This window comes from Vigna radiata, chromosome 10 (assembly GCF_000741045.1).
Source record: "Vigna radiata var. radiata cultivar VC1973A chromosome 10, Vradiata_ver6, whole genome shotgun sequence".
NCBI classification, from domain to species: Eukaryota; Viridiplantae; Streptophyta; class Magnoliopsida; order Fabales; family Fabaceae; genus Vigna; species Vigna radiata.
In genome coordinates this window covers 14240469-14256586 of record NC_028360.1, presented here as the reverse complement: position 1 = coordinate 14256586, position 16118 = coordinate 14240469, and the positions used below count along the sequence as shown (strand labels likewise).

The 16118-nt window shown below is 34.2% G+C and overlaps 2 protein-coding genes across 3 annotated transcripts; one reads left to right on the top strand and one right to left on the bottom strand.

The window, feature by feature from the left end:
• Positions 1-234: 234 nt before the first annotated feature.
• On the bottom strand, positions 235-8800 carry LOC106776168 (sodium/hydrogen exchanger 6). The gene is made up of 22 exons (XM_014663524.2): positions 8455-8800; positions 8330-8381; positions 8179-8238; positions 8042-8066; positions 7765-7850; positions 6665-6776; positions 5338-5400; positions 5155-5174; positions 4972-5066; positions 4806-4834; positions 4677-4708; positions 4530-4577; positions 4371-4431; positions 3819-3916; positions 3651-3726; positions 3517-3536; positions 3240-3337; positions 2991-3100; positions 2309-2407; positions 1397-1494; positions 1236-1315; positions 235-653 (listed from the first exon to the last, which is right to left on the bottom strand). Exons 1-22 carry the CDS (start codon positions 8636-8638, stop codon positions 604-606), a joined length of 1596 nt encoding a protein of 531 aa, XP_014519010.1. The 5' UTR covers positions 8639-8800; the 3' UTR covers positions 235-603.
• A 2347-nt stretch (positions 8801-11147) lies between these two features.
• On the top strand, positions 11148-14432 carry LOC106774638 (pentatricopeptide repeat-containing protein At5g66500, mitochondrial). 2 transcript variants are annotated; one of them, XM_022786997.1, is made up of 3 exons: positions 11148-12986; positions 13373-13432; positions 13674-14432. In XM_022786997.1, the coding sequence occupies exon 1, from the start codon at positions 11196-11198 to the stop codon at positions 12819-12821; it is 1626 nt and encodes a 541-aa protein (XP_022642718.1). In that variant the 5' UTR covers positions 11148-11195; the 3' UTR covers positions 12822-12986; positions 13373-13432; positions 13674-14432. The 2 variants fall into 2 exon arrangements, with proteins under 2 accessions (XP_022642718.1, XP_014517170.1); XM_014661684.2 differs by having other exon boundaries at positions 13373-14432.
• The last annotated feature ends 1686 nt before the right edge of the window (positions 14433-16118 follow it).

Genomic DNA, 16118 nt, shown 5'->3' with positions numbered 1-16118 from the left:
AAATTGCTCGAGTCTGCCACTTCGCTTGACCAAAACTTATGCCAAGCAAACCGTTTCTGTAAAAATATTCAAAACACAATTACTTCATTCTAAATCCTCATTTTAACTAAAGTATACAAAATGAAAACCATCTAAGATTTAAAATTGCACTCTACTAACACATATTTGAATGTCCTGAAAATTTAAACGCGTCTGTGCCAATTACTATTCACCAATCTTAAATTACCTGTAAAAGGACTCATCCAAAGTTCATTATGTATTTATTTTGTGATATAATTTTCCATGAGCGAATTCATTTTGAGATTATATAATTTCACTGTCACTGGTGGGGTGAACAAGAATTTTCTCTAAGTAAGAAAACCTGTATAAATGCATGTGTGGTGGTGAGATCCAAATTATCGAGTGCCTGGAATATGCTACATCTGCCGAGATCATGTTGTCCAAACTCCAACCAAATGAGATTTCACATTCTCAATCGTACAACTTGGAATAATGTCGGAGGTAAATTCGATCCCTGTATCGTGCCAATTCCTACGAGCTATCTAGAAATTGCGTAACGGAAATTCTGTACAAAAGCGCATGCAGTATGTTGTCTGGAAGGAATCATGTCGAATAACGGTTCTGCCCATGAAATCCCGATGTAAAAGGCTCGGCTGTCAAAATCAATAACAAATTGTAGTAATATAGTTTATGTTAAAAAAATATTACTTCACAGTAACACACCTAAAAACACTCATTACCTTCATGGATGAAAAATAATTACTTAAACACTTCTAACTACAAACTATACTGAATAATACTCAACCTAAGGATGTACGAACACTTCTAAATGGGCTCACGAATGGCCGTATCCTACATTGCACATACTCTATATACTTGTAGACTCATCCTATAAAAAAGAATTTACTTTTACTTTTTTTTACACTAATATACTTTTACTTTTTAAACTTATACTGATAGAAATTGCAATTCCATAATAATTAAACAAAACTGTAGCATTTTAATAACGTCTACAAATTCATGATCATTTTTAAACATAAAAGTTCTCCCAATTTAATATTTTTTATATTAACTTTATATGTAATATTTTTTTATTAGCAATTTTATGTGATATCTTAGCCACTTTTGTCCTACGATTTTCAAAACCTATCATATACCCATGTAATATCTTGCTTCCTATTGCACCTATTTACTTCTATTTTTCAGTGAAAATAACAATTTTCCATAAAACTTACCTTCGTCATCTTCATCTCCATTTTGAATTGTAAAGAATGGGGTGAGGTAGTTTTTATCAATTGCTGTAAAGGATGCAGCACTGCAATAAAGAAGCAAAGAGAAATTAGACTGGCAATATCATTACATAGCCATATTTACAGTTTCAGAACATATACAATACCTCTTGTGGAATTCTTTTAGCTTCATCTTGATTTTGTTCCCTGAAGATGACTCTTCATTGTAAGGAGGAGCAATATAACCATTGTTTCCATCAAAATTCTTGCAAAAAAAAAAAACAAACAAAAGACATTATTTGAAAGAGAATCAATTAAATAAGTAGATTCATTCATATCCATTGTCAGAGTCATTTTGGGACTGTCAGAATTCAGTGATCTAATTTAGGAATAAAACAAACAATTTGATAACAAAATTTCGTTACAGGACATGGAGACTTAAAATTCAAATCACACACAATAAGAACTTTGCAAGTGTCATGAAGCTTGTTTTACCCAGCCATCAGTTTAGTATGGGATAATTAAACCAAACACTTGCTACTTGGTTGGGCATGCTTGGCAAGTAGAATTCCATCATCCAGGGAGATCTTCACCCTCTACTTCATAGGAAAGGAGTTTCTTTTTAGTCTCTCTCTACAATCGTGTGGTCCATAACTTACAACTTTGGACGCAAGTCATTCATAAACATAATCATTATTTCAATGCATGCTTTCACTTCATTCTACAACAAATGTAGCATATTATTTCTACCAAAAGAAAGTTGTCCTCCCAAAAAGGCAAAAAGGAAAAGTTACTTTTATACATAGCTATAAACTAGATCCGCCCAAGTCTTATTAGTCAAGAATAAGACCCTCATCCTACATAACTATCACTAAATGACTAAACCAAAATGATATATGCATGACTAACTGACAGAAGTTACAATTAAGTCATAAATCCAACCTATGATCTAGTATCTGGTCTTTCATCTTCCAAATAGTGATGTGTGATGCTTCCAAATGTAAAAGACATGCAAGAAACTCCATAAAAGTAGAATACACAAAAAACGCTTAAATGGCATTATTTGTTGTAAAACTTACTGTAATAGTACCAACTGAAGACAAAGGGCTATCATTATCACCACCTACAACATCTAGAGCTTCCAGCATGGTACCTGTTGAACCACCAATTAGCAATACCTGAAAAAATAATGTTTGGTGTTGAAATTACTGCTCAGGGATGGGAATTAAACAAAAGCTGGGGATAAAAGTTACCTACCGGCTAATAACCCAAATAAGAAAATTAAGTGGATAGGACCAATCTTTAACAACACGTCACTGATCTTATATTACTTATCCAACTCACATTCTTATCTTCCCTACTTACAGTCGTTGCCCTTATAGGCACTGTGTATGCAAATAATAGTTATACGATATATACAACATGGTCAAGTACCTTATAAAAGTTATAATTAGCAATGCCTGAAAAAAATAATGTTTGGTGTTGAAATTACTGCTAAGGGATGGAAATTAAACATAAGCTGGGGATAAAAGTTACCTACCGGCTAATAACCCAAATAAGAAAATTAAGTGAATAGGACCAATCTTTAACAACACGTCACTGATCTTATATTACTTATCCAACTCACATTCTTATCTTCCCTACAGTCAGTTGTTGCAAATAATAGTTATAATGTATACGATATATACAACATGGTCAAGTACCTTATACTTCCCCCATTTTACAGTAATTAGCTAAATGGATGGACAAGAGTGTGCCTACCGTCAAGACAACTATTGCAGTAGTTGCAGTAAAGATGGTCTGCCCATGTCCTTCTGGAAGATCATGAACGGATTGCAGAGCAAGCGCAAAAGCCATTGCTCCTCGAAGTCCTATTTGCATGCACAAGGTGAACAAATTAGGCATGGCGTTATAGAATGTGCCAGGGGCAGGAAGCGGTTTATTTCATAGACAGAACTAATCAACCTTTCACAGTAAATTCCATGATTTATGTTTTGTTCAATTTCTTACCACTATACCAAAGTGCCTTCTGATGTTTTGGAGGTATCTTTCGATGACTGGGTCTGACCAGATTGACCAAATAAGCGCAAGAAAAGACATTTGCAGCCCTGCACATAGCAACCCGAGAATATAATTTACAACTTCTAAGAGAAATGCAAAAGTATAATAAATATGCTTAAAATGCATGAGAATAGTTACTGTAGAGAAACTATCCAAAATGCCAGAAATGAGCATGGGCCACAGTAATAAAAAACATAAAATGATTTAATCAGTATAAATTAAATACCTTGCAATTCCAATAAATATCTGAAGGGATTATTATATGGGTTAAGGAAGAAGCACCGAGAAAAGAATAAAACCCCTAAAGGTGATATAAATAACATATCACTACACTTCCAATTTGTGGGCCAAAAAGGATACAATGGAGAAGAATATAAATCCAACATGTGACCAGCTATGTTGCTCCATAGCAATATCAAAGCCCATGTATATAAATCTGTACAACATAAGACAAAAGGTGCGCACATATCATTCAGAGAAAATGTCTAAACACCACAGGGTAAGTTCCACAAATGAAATTCTCCTTACACAAATGTTTCAGCTAAAGATGATATCAACTCGAAGAAGGCTGAAGCAAATCTTTGAGAACTTTGTGACAAATTGGAATACGCATAGTGCTTCATGACCTAATAAAACAAAACACAAGAATACAAATAAAGATGTCTTAACATAGACATGAAACACGGAATATGTGTGTATGGATCAAATTACACCATGTAAGTTATGTCAAATATTACACCGTTCAATATCTTGCGCTTGGATCATATTTTTTTTAAAAGTCCTTATTAGATTGAAAGTTTCTATCACATACAAAACTTCATATTAATCTAAAATTATTTGATGCATCTTTTATATAGATTAAGATTGAAGTGATTTTCAAAATATACTAAAATATTAATAATTTAATTGTCTTATTATTATGGATGTTAACAAAATTACACATGAATAATTACAATGATATTAACTTATAATTTAAAGCTTGGATTGCAAAATTCACATTTTATATAAAATTATTAACGGCGTAATATTCAGTGTAACTTAATCCCTCCTCGAATACGTGCGTAAATAATATGCACTTACTATTCCAGTGAACAGTATTGAAACAATACCAGACAGACCAAGACCTTCAGCAAGCATGTACCTAAAAATGAAAATATTTTTGGATTGTTTTACATCATGAATGAAAGTTGAGAAAATTGTATGAAACTTATGAACAAACGATCCAAGAATACATCTTACGAGAAATATGGGAAAAGGACAAATAGACAGCTCTCCAAGTTCTGAAGGCTGGATGGAACCATAAATTCTTCTGATCAGTTTATTCCAAACACGATGTAATCATCAAACAACAAATCTTCCCGATGAAAACTAATATAAAATACTTACTTGTCAATATCTAATCCTGCATACTTAAATAGGTTCTGGTAGTCAAGGGTTCACAATATATTTTTACTCTTAAATCTGAAAAAATATGTACTACAAATATATAGGACAAGAATGGATTTCAAAGGATATCAAAGCAGATATAAATCCAACACCAACACCTGAAAAATCATCAAATGAATCACAACTACGGAATAACATCTATGATGCAAAGCTAACAAAATAAAACCAGTTCTTTAGTGAGGTTCCCCCACTCCCCTGAACCACAACCGAAACAGAACATTTTATAAAGACTGACCTGCTGACATTGACCCAACAAAAGTCTCCAAAAACCGAACAACCACCATGAATAAATTTTGTCCAGATGGCTGAGCTTTAACAGATGACATTGTCCTACAAAGTACGTTCTTAAGTTAAAAGTGAACCTTAATGATATTGGTCTACTTCGGATGAAAGCCAGATACTTCAGAAGTTCAAATACCTGTACAAAGAAATTGCCATCTGCCCATAGCACAAGAGGGAGGGTTACGACAAAAAGAAATAAATAATAATTTGTTACAAAAATAATGGAAAAGATCAGCGAATTAGCACTATCTATCTTTAATCATATCTGCACTGCAGCAAAAAAAAAAATTACGTATATTCTCTGACATCAGGAACTTACTGCATCATTCAGAACGGATTCCCCAAAAACCAAGGCATATAGATTGACATCAGTGCCCAGCTCCTGCAAATAACAAAAGTGAAGTCCAAGTTAGAAATTAAATATATCATATGACATAGATTTATTATGCATACAGTCAAAATTACTATGAAGAAAAACAGAAGACGACCTCAGATAGGAAATAGGAGAGGATAATGTTTAGTGGTCAATAGCAAGCTCTAACAGGATAGTAGAGTAGGCCTAGGCCACTATGGGCCTCAAATAGCAGCTGAAGTAGCAAGGTTTTACACGATATAGCAGCACTACCATGATAAAGCCTTAAAGGCTTTTTTACCCCTAGAACTATCAGGGGTGGATGACAGAATGGCGGAATCCCACCATATAAAGATATCATAACCGCCTATGGCACTGCTGACACAGACCTCACTTCACAAATTGCCTACGGCAGTTGGAAAAATATTCACCACACCATTCAACCATGGTGCTGCCATTTAACAACATTGCCTCAAACATCATTGTTTGGGATGGTTTCTTCGAGGTAAAACATGCCACAATTTACCACTGTTTTGACCTTAAATTTTTCATACTTCGATGACTATCCTATATCCATTCTTTCTAATTCCTTTGAACTTGCCAGTTCACATTCTGCTAATTTTTTACTGACCCTAGACTGATGGTGATTTTCTATGTGTAAACTTTACTAATGGTTTATCCTGAATTTCTTTTATCTGGGGTTTTTTATTATTATATATAAGTGTAGAATAATTATTTAGTTTGTCTTAATATATATATATATATAATATACATATATAATGAAGGTCATCCCACTCTTCTTTTTATACGAACCAGAATCTCAAGTTGATAACTACGGTACAAATCCCTGATGTGATTCATAAATTGACCGCTTCATCTAGTTCTTGATGAGTTGATGGTGTACAATATTAGATTTGTAAAGTTTTAAAATTTCCTCACTTAGGCTTCATGTTATTTTCTTGTTGCATACTATTAATGAAAATATGCCATATACTGCTATCTTATGTGATTCATAATTTATCTGTCATTATACCAAAGGTTATGATAATCTAAACCAATATTTGAACTTGTGTGAAAAATGTAGAAACATGAGCAAAAAAAAAAAAAAAACAGACAGGAGGGAAAGCTAATCATCCCAGGTTATTGATGTTCAGCTGCCTTCTGTATTGAACATGAATATTGGATTAAATTAAAGAGCATTATGTATCAAAAACTAGCATATATCGAAACATGCTAATGGACTAACAGACTACAGGTATAAACGGAAGAATTATAAAATAAAAAGGAAAATCACCTGGAATATGGACAAAACAGTTACAGGATCAGTAGCTGATATAAGAGCACCAAACATCAGGCACTCTACGAGAGGTAGCTTATACATTAGAAAGAGCAAACCACCAAGATAACTGCAGCGTAGAGGAAAAATAATAAGCAATTAATTGAAAAAATTCCTCATACAATCAATAGCACACACCAAGGCAGCACTATAGTAGAATAGTGGAATGGAGAGGAGATGCCCTCAACCGCNGTGGGATTCAAATCGTAGAGTGGTTTTCAATGGCAGCCATTGTGGCTACCACACCGAAAAAATGATTTTTTTTGCGGGATAGCAGAACTACCATACAGCCTTCTAAAAACCCATTGTTACCCTAGAACACCATTTGTGGGGGGTTTACGGGTACAATATTCTTCAAAAAAGTAACCTTAGTTTTTACCTCTGTTCCTAAACATTTTAAAAGACTTCTTTTTAACGTGTTCTATTTTCTTCTCCTTACCAGGTCACATTAGGATAATTATTATCTAATTTTCTATAGTCATTTTCCATTATTTTCACTGCCATATTTCATTTTTTGACATCACTATCATGTTTTTATTGGCTCAACATTAATAGTAATTGTGTTTTAACTTGTGAGATATTATCTATCATGACTATCTTTAATTTTGGGAATTTTGTTGATTATGAGAGTATTTATTTGTAAAATACGATATTTAATATGCATTCTAACTAAGATTCTAAAACCTGCAATTGCAATTTCAGCCACTAGGGCAAAATTCTTAGGATCACTGCTACCACAATTATGACTGCATTGACCGCATTTATCAACAACAAACCACAATATCAAGGATTGCAGCGAAAACACCACCAGTAACATGACCACAACTTAAAACCTCCATAACATTTAAATGGTGGTCATCTGGTTCCCCTTATCTCTATACAGCATTTTCAAAGTTAGTCGCTAAGCACCACCATTCAAGATTCAACATTGATAAAGGTATGCCCGAATGAGTTTCACCATAAAAACTTACAAGAAAGAAAAAAACTAAAAGAACTTCTAGAAATTAACCTAATAAGAACGCGTACCAGTTACACCAAAAGAGAGGTAAAAAACTTACACCAAGATACCGGTAACAATTGAAGCTATAAAGGTGCCGAATATAGCAAATGTGACTATTGCTCCAAAATTCGAGAAAAAGGGTTTCTGCAAATGAAAAACCATTAAACCCAAGTCAAAAGGCTTGTCTTAGAGATCAGAAGAACTGTTTGGGAACAGGACAAAAAGAGTTTCTGAGAGCTTCTCTACTGAACATATAGAGGGATTCTTTTTCAGTAAACAAATTCTCAAAAGATGTTCTAGCTTTGTAGACCAAAGACCACAGTGGAGGAACTCACAGGTGCGAGACTGAACCCGGACTGAGTACGAGGAGTCAAGAAAAACACGACATAGGGCAGCCAAATACATGAATAAAACAAATAACTAAAACTTCGCGGGAAAAAAACAATCAATAACGGTATCTATCAGAGGATATAATATGATAGGAGGTAGCAGGAACAGGAAGAAAAACTCCTCGTGAAAATTGAACCACGCCCTGTACAAATTTCACATTCCAAATGTCAGCTCCAGAAAAAAAAAAAAAACATAAAGAACCAATAACGGTGTTTATTATTGGTGAAAATAACCTGATACTAGTCTCGGTGTCCGAAATGTTTGCTAGAATGCCAACAATTAACCCTGGAGAGTGAAAGTTAGGTTAGAAAAGGGGAAAAAGAAAAAAAAAAGGTTGAAGAAAGGGAAGGGAAGGTACCTATGAGAAGAGAAGCACTGGCTTCGGGGATGATGTAAACCTTCTTGCGACGGAGAACGTGACCGAGGACGAAGGACAGGACGAGCATCATGATCTGCAGAAGGATTCCGACGCCGGCCGCTTGCTGCTCTTTGCCGGGAGCCTTGCGAGCGTCGGCCGGAGAAATTTCAATCTCCGAAGCCATTGTCCTTCCCGGAAGCAATTAACCGATTGCTTCCGATTACGTTTGGATCGTTGAATTCTTGGCGAATCAGAACAGAACGCGGTTCTCTCAACAACTCTGTTCTGATCAGATTCTCTCTTCCAATTCCTTTTCTCCACTCTTCTTACCTCTTGGACTCCGCCTCCGCACGAACCAATAAATAATAGTAAAAAAAAATTAACTCACAAGTTAACTAGAATATAAATTATTCACTCTTATCATAATTTTTTTTTAATTTTAATGAGTTCAAATTTATTCATCTAATAATATTTTGTATAATTAACTTTGTTTTATATTAGTTTTTGGCTTGTCAACCTTCTTTTTTTTTCACCATTACTAATTAACCGTCCAACAATTTCTCCCTACACATATTAAAATCTTCTAAAACGCTATATAATATATATTTCAATCTAACACTATTTCTAATGAAAATAGTAATAAAAAAATATTTCGTGAAATAGTTTTTATTTAATTAATTAATAATGTAAAAACCTTTATTTAATTAATATTTTATTTCTTATAAAACACAAGCGAGTCAATTTTTCCTTTGTCCCATTTCGTGTGCTGAGTCACGTAACAAGAAAAAGTACACTCTTGACTTTTCCTCATAGTACAGTGACAAAAATAAAAGTGTTTCTGCTTTTTATTTTAAGAACTTTATTATTTAAGATAAAAAGTGCTTTCTTCTTCTTGCGTGAGGTTGATTATTTAATTGGCACATGATTTGATTGTGGAAGTTGTGTTCTGTTACTAAATTTATAATATATATTAGTTTGTTATGAAATCAAATATTTAAAATTTGCATTTCAAATATAATATATATATATATATATATATACATAGATGATTTTTTTTTATATTAGCCAAATTAAGTACAAAAGGACGTTGAAAATTGAATATTGTATATTTCATTGTATTCATCAAAATTTTAAATTTTAACTGAATGTAAACTTAAATGTTATAAATGTATGTTATTTTATTTTATTTTATTAAAAGCCATTTTTAAAAAATATTAAATTGATACTTTATTCATTTAATATTATTCTTTTTTTATTTTTTATTCTTTACTTTTTAAAAGTATAAAAAATATTTATAGTTATTTTATCCTTATATATGTCTTTGATTAGTAGTACTATGACACATATTTGATACAGAATATAAGAATAAATGGTCCAAAATATATAAAGTTTTGGTTAAAAGCTCTTTTTGGTTCGGAAAATTCGAAATGGTCCGTGAGTTGATTTTGTGTTCAATTTCGTCCTAAAGAACGAATTTAATGTTCAATTTGATCCTTTTCAGTAACTCCGTTAAAATTGTTAACGACAACTAGTCCATATGTTTAACTGCTAAGTGATGTGTCAGTTTTTTGCTGACTGGGATTTTAATGTTCAATTTGGTCCTTTTTAGCCGTTAGAATTAGGATCTTTTTAAAATGTGGAACTTGCGAAGAACAACTTCTGCAACTTGAGAAGAACAACTTTGGCCTTGGACACCAGTAACGTGCTTTTGTAATCAGAAAGGACAAACATGGTGAAGTGATGAGTGATGATGCAATTTGGGTTTTTTCATATTAGGGGTTTTCTAATTTAGGTTTACGGTTTTCTGATTTGGGATTTTAGGGTTTTCTTATTTAAAATTTTACAGTTTTCTGATTTGGGATTTTAGGGTTTTCTGATTTGGGATTTTAGGATGGCAACATTGTGGCTTGATTGTTGTTCTCGAGAAGAGGATGATTGCGATTAGGGTTTCGCGTTCTCGATTTGGGGTTTTGTGGTGGTTTCTTGCAGGTTGAGCCATGACCATGGAGGTTTGAAGGAAGGTTTCTCTCATTCTTGCAGATCTTGAGGAGAAGAGAATTAGCCATGATGGCTATGGAACGAGGTTATTAGTGGTTGTGATTTGGGTATGGTTTGTTGTTTCAGATTCGTGGTTGCACGAGAGAAAGGAACGAGGAAGCTTTCGCAGTGGCCAACGTGGTGGTGGCCCAAGGGAGATGGTGGTTGCTGCATTGATGGTGGCCAACGAAGAAGAAGATGAAAATCTATTAATAATGAAAGAAAAGAAAAGAAAAAGTATAAAAAGTGAAATAAACAAGTTCCACAATTTAAAAAAAAATCCTAATTCTAATGACTAAAAAGGACCAAATTGAACATTAAAATTGAACATTAAAATCCCAGTCAGCAAAAAAGTGACACATCACTTAGCAGTTAAACATGTGGACTAGTTGCCGATAACAATTTTAACGGAGTTACTGAAAAGGACCAAATTGAACATTAAATTCGTTCTTTAGGACGAAATTGAACACAAAATCAACTTAGGGACCATTTTAAATTTTCCAAAAAGAGCTTTTAAACTAAAGTTTTATAATTTTTTAAGAAACAAGACGGTAAAAAAATAAGTAAAGATAACGTCTAATAAAAAATTTAGAAATGTAAAATAATCCTTTCTCTACGTCGTTATAACGAAACTTAATGGTTCTTAGCTGAAGTAGAGATGCTTTTGTGTCCTGTGGTAATCACAGTAGAGGCAGTGAACGAAGATGATCCAAAACCTCAGACACAAAACGTGTTCCACGCTCAATCTCAACCACGTGTCGAACATAATCGGAATCATCAACCATTATTTGCACCACAAAACTTTCACAACCAACTTTTCGTCATCATCTCTCACTCAATACATTTCTCAAACCAACTCCCTAATCGCCTCGCTTGTTCGCCGAGGCGATCCTGTCTCTGCATGGATTCTCTTCCACTCTCTACGTCGCGCGCGTGCCGACGTTGACGCGTACACCTTTACCTCTGTCTTGCGCGCTTGTACTCTCTTGCATATCTCTCAACTCGGGACACAAGTCCATGCCCAAATGGTAAAAACCGGTGCTGATTCCGGCACCGTCGCGAAAACCTCGCTGGTGGATATGTACTCCAAGTGCGGGTCTTTGGACGAAGCAGTGAAGGTGTTTGACGAAATGGGTCTGCGAGATGTTGTCGCTTGGAACGCTTTGCTTTCGTGTTTTTTGCGGTGTGATCTTCCTGTTGAGGCTGTTGGGGTTCTTAGGGCGATGGGGAGGGAGAATGTTGAGCTTAGTGAGTTTACTTTGTGTTCTGCGTTGAAGTCTTGTGCTTCTTTGAAGGCGTTGGAGCTTGGAAGGCAGGTTCATGGTTTGGTGGTGTGTATGGGGCGTGATATGGTTGTTTTGAGCACTGCTCTTATTGATTTTTACTCCAGTGTTGGGTGTGTTGATGATGCTTTGAAGGTGTTTTGCAGTTTGAAGGGTTGGAAGGATGATATGATGTATAACTCGTTGGTTTCTGGGTGTGTTAGGAATAGGAGGTATGGCGAGGCATTTAGAGTTATGGGCTTGGTGAGGCCCAATGCTGTTGCGCTTACCAGTGCTCTGGTGGGGTGCTCTGAGAATTTGGATTTGTGGGCAGGGAAGCAGATGCACTCTGTTGCGGTTCGGCAGGGTTTTACTCGTGAGACTCAGCTGTGTAATGCCCTGTTGGATATGTATGCGAAATGTGGAAAGGTTTCGCTTGCCCAGTCGTTGTTTGATGGAATTTGTGAGAAGGATGTGATTTCCTGGACTTGTATGATTGATGCGTATGGAAGAAATGGACGGGGGCGTGAAGCTGTTCTGCTGTTTCAGGAGATGAGGAAAGAAGGGGGGAAGGTGTTACCGAATTCCGTGACTTTTTTGTCTGTTTTATCGGCTTGTGGTCACTCTGGACTGGTGGAGGAAGGCAAAAAATGTTTCAAATTGTTGAGGGAGAAGTATGGTCTTGAACCAGATCCAGAGCACTATGCTTGCTACATAGATATCTTAGGCCGGGCGGGTAACATAGAAGGGGTATGGACTGCGTATCACAATATGGTCGAGCAGGGTACTAGGCCTACTGCAGGAATATGGGTAGCATTGTTGAATGCCTGCAGTCTTAATCATGATGTTGAAAGAGGTGAATTGGCTGCCAAGCATCTCTTGCAGTTGGAACCCAATAAATCTAGCTATATTGTTCTTGTATCAAACTTCTATGCAGCCATTGGCAGGTGGGATCGTGTTGATGAACTGAGAAGCGTCATGAGGACAAAAGGGTTGGTCAAGGAAGCTGGAAATAGTTGGATCAATGTTCTGGGCTTGAACCAACATGCTAGGTCACTATCTGTTTGATTGTTCAGTAAGACGGATGAAGCTTTACTGTTATTGGGAGATTTCTGGTGCGCTTGCCAATATATAAGCATCAATAACTACATTTGATCCGGCAGTGCGTATCTATCTACCCTCATTCTTTTAGATCATTGGTTAGCATTGGATGTCCACAGATCAACCAGTAAGGTACTTTTTCCTATTCCTCCAAAACATTTCATCTATCCATTCCTTTCACCTGTAAGAAGTGGTTCATATGATTTGATTCACATCGATTCATCATCAGTGACGGGTTCTGAAATGAATGGTACACTTGTGATTGTGCCTGACATGTAGAGAGGAATGTACCCTAGTGTATTGTAGACTGTGTATAGTCAATAGTCAATCTTTTAAAAGTACTAAGTTGTTTGCCCAAGATCAATTAGGGCTATTGCTTTTACTTTGTTGCTTTATTACTTGTATAGTTTCAGTTATGTATGTATTGTTGTCTGCTTATTATTTATACATTTGTTAGCTTGTCTTTTGGTGTTCATAATCACAAACTTACAATTAACATGTAGCCTTGAACTGTGCAGAGGCTATGGTGGGAACTTACAAAGGCAATAGGTACCAGTCAGAACTTACACAGGCAACAGGTACCGGTCAGAATTTAAAAAGGCTAATTGGTCTCGGAACACGACCTGAATCAAAATAGAAACCTACTACACAGATGTTTCTTAATATTTGCCATGGAGCTTGCTAAATCTAATGCATGCACACCATGTTTATGAGAAACTTCCATTTGTGGAGATCTTGCAGTTATTCCGCTGGCAGTTAGCCAATTTCATGATATATATTCTATAAGAATTTATCCATTTTGATGAATTGTTGCCTCAGGTGTTGCAAAAGAGGCATCTAAGTTCCAAGTATAGTGGTAATTTCACTGCTACAGTATCAAATAAAGATCAATCCATTAGGAAGTCTGGAGCTCCGCAATTCCTTCTTTACATTATAAGGCTCCAATCAAGAGTACCTGTCTGTCGATATCAAGAAATAGCCAGAAAATGACAGAAAATCTGTAGAATTACTGCTTCTTTTCATTTTAGTTGCAACTCGGAAGAGGGGTCGACCTAAATGAGATCTCATGGGTTTTTGTTTTTGAATATCTGTGAACTAGTGACCAGCTATCTTAATTGTGTCTACGCAACACATGCAGATCTGTGACTAGGATGTGGTTATATCAAGATGTGAAAAATTTGCAAGAAATAACATCATTTGCGTGAGCATGGAGAACTGCTTATTGTTGTTTAAATTAAATGTGGTAGCTGAAGTTAGAGATTCCGCTTATTCAAGCGCATCTCCTGTGAAATACCACGACAAACTATGACAGCCCTTTGTTCAAATATGGTAACTATGCACATGGGCTCAGAATTTTGATGCCTTCAATTCATCCTTTGAGTGCAATATGCTTCATTTGAATAGTCGACGTTTCTTCTATACTGTGATACCTTTTACTTTATTTTTAGTAAATAGTAGGGATAGTATGGTGCGTTTTTGCAACTTCAGATAGGCAACGGAAGGAAGCACGTCCAGAATAGATACCAAAGACGTCGCAGGATTGTGTTTTGCTTTCACTTTATACCTTTCTTTCCACATATATTTGTATTTAGTGCTGAATATGCTTTCTGTTTTTAAAAGAAAATACATGCTGTGCACAAATAGTGTAAATCTATCTGTCTTGACATCCATTGAAGATCCAACGGATCCCATATTTGTTGAGACCTTTGTGTACCAAAATTCCAGAACACAACCAACACATCGTCCAATCAATTACAACACAAGAACAAAGAAACACTAACCTCCTAGAGACCAAACGAAAATGAGATAAACGGAGAGTGGGATGGGACTGCAGAGAAATAACAATATGTTGACTTTTAAAAAATAATGAAAATAGGTGAATTAATTAAACGTACTTTAAGAAAATAATAATAATAAACATATTTATTCAACAAAGATGGATAACAATTTTTCTATAAATTGTCTTATAAATAGAGAAGGAGGAAGTATATACTATTTTATGAATTCATATTCATTGTTAGAATACAAAGCTGATGATGATGATCTTTTAAAAATTATGGTGGATTAATTTTTTTTCGCTTTTTACAAAAATAGATAAATTTAATATATATTAGATAGTACGATTGGGTAATTGGTATTAACATTGAAATTATGACTGTTGTTTTATTCCAATAAATTAAAAAATAATAATAATGAGATGAACTAGAACAAATATTCTTTTAATTTTGAAAATTTTTTAAGTTTTAGAAAACATTCTATGGTTTTGATTTATTTTGAAATTGAAAATATTTTAGAAAGTTGATTAAATAAATTCTTATACTTTAAACTTTTACATAAAAATTGAAATTTGTTTGAAAATCTTGATATATATTAATTTTCAAACTTTAAAATAAATAAATATATTTTTCAACCCAGTTATATTAAAGTTTTTTTTACATGTTAAATATAGATAATATTTGAAATGTAACTGATTAAAAAAATCAATCAATTTATTTTTAAAGTTTGAACTTCAAAATATATAAAAATTAAAGTTTTGAAAAAATATAAATTTCAATTTAGATTAAAAATATACTTAATATTTTAAAAAAATATTAACATGAAAAAAAAATTACAATATACTTTTATATTATTATTAATAGTAATAATGATTGCTTTAACCATGCGTTATTTCAGGTGATTGAAGACTTAGGGTGTGTTCACTTGGAGTCATTACGGAGGAGTGATTGAATAGATTTGAGGATAGGATAGTTTTTGTTGTTGTTTATTTGAGTAAATTTGGAGGTAAACGAGAGTGAATTTTGAAGTAAAGTTTGTGAAAATTGGTGTAGGATTTAATTTATATGACACATTAAAAAAATTTACTTCAAAGTCCACTCTCCTTTACCTCCAAATTCACTCAAATAAACAAAAAAAAATTATCTTCAAATCTCTTTAAATCCACTTAATCACTCTCCTCCGATCATCCCAAAGTGAACACACACTTAACTTTATATATTATTTATAATTAGATGAAATCAAATTACCTTCAATAACTTAAAAAAAGTCTACAACTGGAAGCATTAATAGTATATTTCAGGAATTCAAACAACTACATCACAATGCTCATGAGAGTTAAAAATTTTGGCATACTACTTTCATTACATATTCAATCTTAAGATGAGTCACTTAGATAATTTTTTACCTTATTTATCTCTCTTTGGATTTCTGATGTTCTTAATGTTACTTTCTTTAATTATACAAGTTAATACTTGGATTAATTGCTGC

What these genes read in the sequence shown, in the direction of transcription:
- LOC106776168 (XM_014663524.2), bottom strand. Translation starts at nt 8,638, where the DNA reads ATGGCTTCGGAGATTGAAATTTCTCCGGCCGACGCTCGCAAGGCTCCC. An exon ending in ATTGTTACCGGTATCTTGGT is followed by an intron (nt 6,777 to 7,764) that starts GTAAGTTTTTTA and finishes TCTACGCTGCAG; the next exon opens with TTATCTTGGTGGTTTGCTCT. An exon ending in GTCCTTTTCCCATATTTCTC is followed by an intron (nt 4,432 to 4,529) that starts GTAAGATGTATT and finishes TTTCATTTTTAG; the next exon opens with GTACATGCTTGCTGAAGGTC.
- LOC106774638 (XM_022786997.1), top strand. Translation starts at nt 11,196, where the DNA reads ATGATCCAAAACCTCAGACACAAAACGTGTTCCACGCTCAATCTCAAC.